This window comes from Branchiostoma belcheri, unplaced genomic scaffold (assembly GCF_001625305.1).
Source record: "Branchiostoma belcheri isolate BF01 breed outbred unplaced genomic scaffold, Haploidv18h27 scaffold170, whole genome shotgun sequence".
In the NCBI taxonomy this organism is placed as follows: Eukaryota; Metazoa; Chordata; class Leptocardii; order Amphioxiformes; family Branchiostomatidae; genus Branchiostoma; species Branchiostoma belcheri.
The window spans coordinates 205449-214837 of NW_017803158.1; the positions used below are offsets into that span (position 1 = coordinate 205449).

The 9389-nt window shown below is 38.7% G+C and overlaps 1 protein-coding gene across 1 annotated transcript in view; it reads left to right on the forward strand.

Moving 5' to 3' along the window:
- Positions 1-1562: 1562 nt before the first annotated feature.
- Positions 1563-9389, forward strand: part of LOC109466891 (multidrug resistance-associated protein 5-like) — a 31348-nt gene continuing 23521 nt past the window's right edge. The window contains exons 1-6 of the mRNA XM_019764757.1: positions 1563-1908; positions 3431-3589; positions 5463-5610; positions 6588-6691; positions 7598-7727; positions 8450-8623. Of these exons, the coding sequence (XP_019620316.1) occupies positions 1670-1908; positions 3431-3589; positions 5463-5610; positions 6588-6691; positions 7598-7727; positions 8450-8623 (954 nt within the window). The 5' untranslated portion in view covers positions 1563-1669. The remainder of the gene's footprint in view (positions 1909-3430; positions 3590-5462; positions 5611-6587; positions 6692-7597; positions 7728-8449; positions 8624-9389) is intronic.

Sequence of the window (9389 nt, forward strand, 5' to 3'; positions counted from 1 at the left end):
GCAGCCTGTTCTGGAACTATATGTACAGGGGACTTTCTGGCGAAATCTTTTAAAGCCGAGAAGTCCAGATACTAGTAGGAAGAACATATTTTATCATTTTTGCTCTGTAGGTAGCTGAGAGAGAGATGTACATAATCAGATGCAAATTATTCAAATAAAGACCTAATTTGCATAATAGGGAGGAATTTCCATTATTAGAGTGTTTTATTAACAGTTTTTTTGTACATGTAATCTATTTAATCTATGGCAGGTGGAACATCAATAGATATCAGTCATGGAAAATATGACCTAATTTGTGTAATTAATGTGAAAATTCTGTGATTCCTTATTGGTGAATAATGGTAATTTTATGCCTTGTGACATGTGTAAGTTATTTAAAGTTTAACATCACTATGCATATATTATGCTAATATAACTGTCATTTGCATAATTAATCAGTATATAAATGAAGTACAGTCAAACCTGTCTAAGCCGGCCACCCAGGGCACCAAAGAAAAATTGCCAATTGGACAGGTGGTCTCCTTACAACATCACTGAGGCATAAATGGTTTCCAAGTCAAGATGTTCTAATGTCAAATACTGTAAATGCATTTGGGGAGGGTGGCACATGGAATAATTAACGCCAAACAAAAACTTCATCCAGTAGTCGAGGCAAACTGGCTGGTTTCTCCATGATTTCTCATTTAGTTATCATCAATAATCAACATGATCGAAAATGGTGTGGTCACCATGGACAGGTGTCGGGCCTTGAACGGACCCAACTCAGGGTGGTCGCGGTCGTGTTGACCAGGTGGTCACCTTGGACAGGTTGCTTAATGCTTGAATGTGTCAATGGGGAAAAGTTTTGGGACCGAGAAAAATAAGTTAAGTACTATGGACAGGTGGTCTGCTTGAAGAGGTGGTCTCCTTGGCAGGTTTGACTGTATACACTAAATTCAAACACCCAAAAGGTTAGAATATGCACTAGTGGTCGTTATTGACAACAAAAAGACGGGCAGAACAGTAAATTTTACTTCAACCTTACACATGACATAGCCATAGCTCAGTACTATAACTACTCCAAAGCCTTACACTCACTGGGTAATCAGTGCCAAGTAACCTTTAACCTTTGAACTCTTGTTTGACATTTGGCGCGCGTGCCACACAGATACTCTGGCATGGAGAAATACCGGCGCCAAGACATTTAGATTCAGAAGTTCCTGGCAGCGCCTTGCGTCAAATGACAAGGATGATTTTCCCTTGAATTCCATGAAGTAGACTTGCGTGTCTTCAGCTTACAGGTGGCCCACTCGACGGACATTCCAAACAGATATGAGGTGGGTGGGGGGCAGGTGGTGAAAAAATTACGTTCGATTTTGTTTTTCAATAGCAGTTTTAGACCCGTGGATTTGAAGCCGACTAGTGTTTCGACTAGTATTTTAGATAAACGTACAAATTCGTACGTTTGCCAAATTGAGCAAAAAGTGACGTGTAATGCTAATGGATTTTGAAGCTAAAGTACACGCCCCAAGGAGGTCAATTTGAATTTTGACTGACCTAGAATGTTTTCAGATGGACTTGTGGACTTTGCACTTCGTTGCTCTTCGTTGCACTTCGTTGCGCAATAGTAAGTTGAAGTCTGCACTAGGACATAGGACATACCACAAACAGTTGGAAACGAAATTGCAAAATGGCAAGGAAAAAAGCTGCCAAGGAGAACTTCTTCAAGTTCAACAACAAGCAGAAGGCGGTGAAAGAGAACACCTATGTCAGCGGCAGGCGGACTTCTTCATATCATGAAGCAGTCGGGTTTGATTACTGGGACACAGGGTATGAGGAGGTGGACATGGACTACAGGGATATGAACAAGAAGTCTTGGAAGTACAAGGAAAGCACCAAGACGTTTATACCCATCAGATCAAAACCAGAGTGAGTACGCTTTCAAAATCATCTTTTAGGCCGTGACAATTTCATTTGTAGGTTTTTGAATGGTTTTCAGAAACAATTTGAACTTTCACACCTCCTTAATTTTATGGAAGACATCCACTGAAGACCCCCAAACTAGTGCGCGCGGGCGACTGAAATAAACATCCGGCCAAAAATATAAACGCTACTAAACCACAGGAAGACAAAGGCAAAGCTGGTATTGTGGATTTGTGGCAGAACATAGCGACATAATATTACGACACAGCCGGCACATGCTGGCTTTTGCAAAATTTATGAATCGACACTGTAGTGTAGGTATTTACTAAGGTCTTGAGTATAGCATGGGAGCTTTGGTAGCCTGGATGCCATCATCCAGAGTTACCACCGGCTTCGTATTGTCGCTATATAGCAAGCTACCATGGACTTCCCAGGATAACATGATTTTTTTTTTTTTAAGGACAGGTGGAAATCAATGCGCAAGCGGATGTCATCCATAAAATTAAGTCAGTGTGGCCTAACGCCGAAAAGAAAACAGGCCTAAGTTATGATAGGAGCCATGAAGTCAGCATATCAGGCTGGTTTCTTGTCCAAACAATGAATTTTAGACTTTTAAACCACTGCATTTTAGTTAAGAAAAATTTTAGCAATCATTGTAAATATTTTTTTACATTCATAATAAAGCACCACATATACAACTAAAAATTCAGTCATCACCATGAAAATAATTTTATTGCCTTTCGTGTTCAGTAATAATATTTTGCAATACAGTCTCTACATGGCAGCCTCTACATGTTCTTTTCACTGTGTTAGACCTAGGAAAAAAGTCTTTGATTATGCAACCAACCGATCTGACATAGTGGTGCATACTGGTATACTGGACCAAATCATGATCACAACCAGACCTACATGTAACTGTTTCAGTTCAAGTTCAGTTCAAGTTCAGTTCAAATACTAGACTACTCATGCATTTCAGTGTTATAGTTATACTGATTTGTTGGATCAGTTTATTAGCTTGAGTAATATGTAAAACAAAAACAAACAAGACTGGCAATGAAAAGATACATTGCCATGGCGACGATGATTGCTGTCAGGGTTATTGTTTGCATGGCACTGCCATCATTTCATGATTTTGAGGAAGCCTTGGTAGCTGTTAAGTCTAGACAGATACAGTGCACTCCTCCCCTGAGTGTATAGTGAACAAGCCCCGGGGTCACAGAAAGTAGGCAGAGAGGTCTTCCCAAGGGTTCCAGGAATGTGGGCATAGATGTGGGTCAGAGACATGCCTGTGGACATTCCGCATGCCTGTGGACAAATGCCTGTACCATTCCTAGAATTCTTGCAAATTGCACACAATACTGTACCATTAGGCTCCTCCCTGAGAAGTCGCCAAAAAGATATATAGATATAAAGATATAAAGAACAGGTGAATCCCTACTTCCAACCCTTTTCTTTTTCAGGACCGACATGTGAGGAAAGGGAATTGCTATTATCAGCTTTTAATTTTCTCACCCGTTCCATTTGACAGGCAGCCGTCAGTGAACCCACTAGATGATGCAGGTCTGCTGTCCTTCATGACCGTCACATGGCTGACTCCGCTCATCAAAATGGCGAACAAGGGCAAGCTGACACTGGACAACGTCTGGCAACATTCACCACTTGACACGGCAAAACCCAATTATAAAAGGTACAGTAAGAGTAGAGATAAGTAGCTTTCCCTGCAGTTTTGAATTAAAGTGATTATTTCTGGGATGGAAGTATTGTTATGGGTGGTGCTGGTTCACTGGGGTTTGTGTGTTTTGGTTCCGGAGTTAGAAGGATGGTGTAATAATCAAGTACAAATAGTAAGTAAAGCATAGAATTAATAAACCAACTAATCAGGGAGAATAGACTGTGGTCATTTATAGTTATCACAAAATGAGGGAAAGGACAATTTATAAGAGCCGGTATTTTTGTTACAGCGTGTCTTAAATGTACCTGTACATGTATGTTTCTTCCTTTTCATGTCCTTAGTGCTGAAGTGTATATCATGGATGTTAACGTCGCATAGATTTGATGACTGAAATCATGCTGGCATACTTGACAAGCTTAGCTGTGTTCAACTTCAATTTACAGTCAATGCAAGTTTGATAATGGCCATTGATATATTTGACAACATCTTTCCCTCTGTCAATTTAACGTTATAAGTGTTCTAAGCAAAAGATTTTATACATTTTGTATTATGAGACTATATTGTGTTGAAAGTGATATTATTGTGCCCAGGATTGTGTACTGTGTAATCTTGGTATTAAACATAAACTATGGTTTGGTATCAGAGTAAGTACATCATACATGTACAGTCATATGAGTTAATAAATCATTTCTATGATGTATGTAGTTCATTAACATGAACCATATCATTCTACTTCCCAGTGAGGTTTGAAATCTTTTTATGTTTACATATTGTTTTTGCTCCATTTCTTCTTCTTCTGTTCCAAACACTAACCTCTGACCTGGCCAATGGCCTCTTTTGTTGATGTCTGTCACCATAGTAACTGGTGTTGGGTTACATAATGTTGCAATTTCATAGTAGGCATTTAGACTCCTGTCACCATATACATGTATGTCAGTGTGTTTGAGTCAGAATTAACAGAGAAGACCATATCCGAAGGTAAACATTATGTAGTTAAGTTCAGTTCAGTTTATTACGATACCCTTTAGAACGTTAGGGCTAATCTTCCAGGGCTCATTCCACATTACACACACAGTACAAATATACACATATGACTACAAATTTGCATACACGTTGAGGTTACATGCATATGCAAATGTTATTTTTCTAATATTTTATTATTTTTGTTATACTTAGGCCATGTTGATTTGATTATATGGATGACATCCTCTGGGAACCCCAAAACTGATGCGAGCGCGCAAATAAAAAAAAAGTTTTGCAAAAAAAAAAAGTTGCTTTCATGAAATCTACGTTGTTATGAAGGTCGAACAAATGACACAGAGTATGGTATGGTGAATAATCTACTCTTTAAATTTATTTCTTTGCATTTTAGTTTTTTTGTTTGATTTTGGCATTCTACGATGTTGGAATCGTTTTCAAATATTTTTTTTGCAACTTTCGGTATATATTTGCTCATTTTGCAACTGTTTTGTACAATTTACAGTGTGGTTGGAAACTTTTTTTTTTTGGAAACGGCCGAGAATTCATGCGCGCGTGGATGTCATCCATATAATCAAATCAACAAGAGTTCTCCCTCTTGTGTTGGAACAAGTCAAACTCTATTTAAACTATATTAAAAAAAACATATTTTTTGTCTCCGTTTCTTCCTGTTCTTTTCCAAACAAATAAATTACCTGAACCAGACATCTGTCACCATGATGGTAACTGGTGTTGGGTTACATCATGTTGCAACTTTGTAGCAGGAGGGATTTAGCCTCCTATCACACCATATGTATGAACGTGTTTGAGTCACAATTAATAGAGCAGACCATATGCCAAGCTAAGCATTATGCATTTGCTTTGCAAATGATTACTTCTAGTTTGAAATGTAACTTTCATTTTCCCCCAGATTTGAGAGGCTGTGGCAGGAGGAGGTTGAGAGGGTGGGGATGGAGAAAGCGTCGCTGCCCAGAACCATCTGGAGGTTCACCAGGACCAGGATGCTGATGAGTCTACTCGCTATCCTCATCTTTTCAGCAGGCACCTTTCTTCTTCCAGTATGTAGTTTATTCACCTCATCTATACAATATAGTATAATCTGTATCTGCATAGCTGGTATAACCAACCTTCAGCGTTACACTCAAGCTTTATAACGGCACGCGGCACAGTGGCAGCTGACTAAATTACACTGAATGACTTGCTACACCTAACCCTTGAACATCTAACCTAAGTACTCTATCTAAACATTGTTTTAAGCTGTTTAATGACATGTACTGCATGTACAGTGAGTTCCACTCTGACCATATTCCATATAGGTCTACTGGAAAGAATGAGTTTTTGAGCACATCAATCAATTGATTGATAACTTCAGTATTTAAAGGCTTGGCTATTTCTTGTTCTTTCTGGGATACTTAGTAGTTGGTACGTCCAACAGTTTATTAGTCGTTTTGTACATCATGCATAGTCTGGACATTTTCATCTTTCTTTCAGTGACACCCACCCAATTTGTAACGATTTGTAAAGATTTTTAAAGATGACCAATTATTTGTGTGAGATTTTCCTTCACTTCATTTACTGTAACATTAAAATGCACATATCTTACTTTCGCAGCAGGAAGTGGCTTTATTTTCACAGTTGTCATGATGGCCTCTTAACACAAAATCATGACACTATGAATACGTGTTTTGTATTTTATATTGTACTACAGATTATTTCAATCACAAACTTCAAACACTGCAAAAAGTAAATCTGATAGTGTGTATGAGTGAGTACATGTAGTGTGTGGATGATATGCTTTGTTTTAATCAAACAGCTTATCAGATGTAATAAACTAGTCTAAAGAACAAGAGCAACCAATGCTTGGAAGATGACATTAAACTTTGAAAGAGAAATTGCTAGATAGGGCCATCCCTTACATTATACTTATGCTTACATGTACATGTGTGTAGTATTAGCTATTGATACATGTGAAAGTCATATCCCAACATCACTGACATCGCTTGATTTATGATAATCTATTTTCTCCTTTTTTCAGGCTTTTTTGGTCAGAAGCCTCTTGAGATACACCGAGTCCCCGGACACAAACTGGCCACTGGGAATCGGCTTGGTCATTGCCATTTTTGTCACTGAAGAAGCCAGGTACATTGTACACTGTGATTTTTTTTAGTGATTTAGGCTACATTGACTTAATTTTATGGATGACATCCTCTGAAGACTCCAAACTAGTGTGCGCGGGCGAATAAAAAAAAATTCCGGCCAAAAATACAAATGCTACTAAACCACAAGAATACAAAGCTGGTATTGTGAATTTGCGTCAGTACATAGCGACGTATGCTGGTTTTATGCTGGCACATGATGGTTTTATGCGGAGTTTAATATGATTCGGCACTGTACGTATGTACTGAGTTCTTGAGTCGTGGAGCTTTGGTAGCCTGGGTGCCTGGCTCCGTATTGTCACTAACTACCATAGACTACCCAGGCCTAGAGCCCGGCCAGAGCCTCAGAGGACGTCATGATCTTTTCTCTTTTTTGAGAACAGGCGAAAATCAATGTGTGCGTGGATATCATCCATAAAATTAAGTTGGTGTGGCGCTTAGGCAACTCTCTTTTTAAATCTTTGTATGGACGTGTTGGCTGAGTTGTGCGTTTGTCTTTTTGTCCTAATTGCTTCTGTTACATGGTGGGTGGTAGGTGATTTTGACTGACGATTGACAGGAAAATTGGAACCCTGAGATATAAAACCTCGACATATGATAACTTTATTGCGCAACAGTTGTACAGGGTACAAAGTATGGCATCTACTAACTTAAGTAAGTACATGTCAACTACATTTTCGTAAGGCTAACCTAACTAATACAGAAGTGGGTGGCTAGTATGAGATATTAGGTATCAACTTACACAATCATTGGAGGAGTTTCTAATATCCATACAGTCTTTGATATATAGCCCTATGAATAGCATGTAGAAATTGTCACAAGTCAATATGTAATTTAAATTTGCTTTTCAAGTTGATCGTCGTAAATGCTGGACATATATGTTATTCAGAGCATTGTGTTGGGTTGCAACATGGGCCATTGCCTACCGCAGCGGCATCAGAGTACTGGGGGCCATCCTGACACTCATCTTCACCAAGATTACACGGCTCAGAAGTCTCAAGGACAAGACAGTAGGGGAGGTCTGTACTTCCCATCCCTTATATTCTTTTTAAGCAGAAACTGCATTATGCAACATAATAGGTTGATATAAAAAGTCAATTTATTTACGATGTTAGATGAGCCAACCCTACTGTATTCAAGTAAATGCCATTCAGGAAGTTGCCAAAATATTAACACCATTACCCATGTTTGTTTACATTCTAGAATTTGTGGTGGTGCCCCAAAATAAGTCCTTGTGTGGGCTGTTGTAGCACCTACCACTAATATCACAAATGTAAATGATTGTACTTGTCTTGTATGTTAAAAAGTGGATGTATATTGTCATTGCCATTGTTAAAAAGTGGATGTAAAATTTAATGACAATTACATTTTTCTCTATTAAAGTATATTTTAATTTTTGTGCAAAAATGTTACATAAGGCCCCTTTAATTCTTAATCCAGGAACACACCTCCTGTGATTATTTTATAACTATATTAGGGGTGACTAAAATTACAAGTCTGTAGCAAAAAGTGGTGAAATTTCCATGTACATTTGCAAACTAAATTATCTGTTTGTTCAACTAGAAGATTGGATTGTGCAAAAATCCCTCACAAAAAGTAGGATTTACATTTTGTAAATCAAGATATTTAGGTTTGTTTTATTTCTTGGATGAAGAAAAGAGTTAACTGTAATAAATTTAGAATTATCCTTGGCTAATAATTATAGTTTGGTAAATAAATGTAAATTCTTTTTTATTCACAGTTGGTGAATCTGTGTGCCAATGATGGCCAGCGGGTGTTTGAAGCCACAATTTTGTTCATCTTCATGTTCCAAGCCCCGGTAGTCTTTGTGTTGGGTCTTTGCTACAGCGTGTACCTGATTGGTCCAGCTTCACTAGTGGGATGTTTCGTCATCGTCCTCTACTATCCTTGCCAGGTATCTGTATTCAGTATAGCAGGTACATGTACATGTATAACTGTTGTTCAGTATGGGATCCATATACAAAGAAAGACAAAGATAAACTGAAAAGGGTACAAAACCAATCTGCAAGATTCTGCATGAATAACTATCAAAGAGGTGCTAGTGTAATGGAAATGAAAAGAAACCTACAGTAGGGGTCGCTGGAAGACAGACGTAGAATGTCCAGACTGTGCATGATGTACAATTATATGACTAATAAACTAAGTATCTTATACCAGCCCAGAAAAGAACGAGAAACAGTCATGCCTTCAAATATCAGAGTAATCAACCAAGAATTGAGGTGTTCAAAAACTCGTATTTCCCCAGAACTATCGTAGACTGGAACTCATTGCCACCAAGCATAGTTGGGGCATCATCACTAGAAAGCTCCTGCAATTACATGTGCAAAGATGGAGTGTAACAAGTCGTTCGGTGTAATATAGCTAGCTGCTGCCGCGCGGCGTGCCTGCGAAGCTGGTGTGTTACACCGAAGGGCGGTTATACGGGCTATACAGATACAGATACAGAACTGCCCATCGGCGTAACACACCAGCTTCACAGGCATGCGGTGTGGCCAGCTTGCTAATTTATACCAAGGGATTTGTTACACCTTGCCTTGATTTTGTTTAAAGCTATGTAGTAAAGATGACCCTACTCTACTTGGTGACAGTGAGTTCCACTCTATGATAGTTCTAAAAAAAGGGGGTTTTGAACCTCAATCCTTGGTTTGTAATTCCGGTAC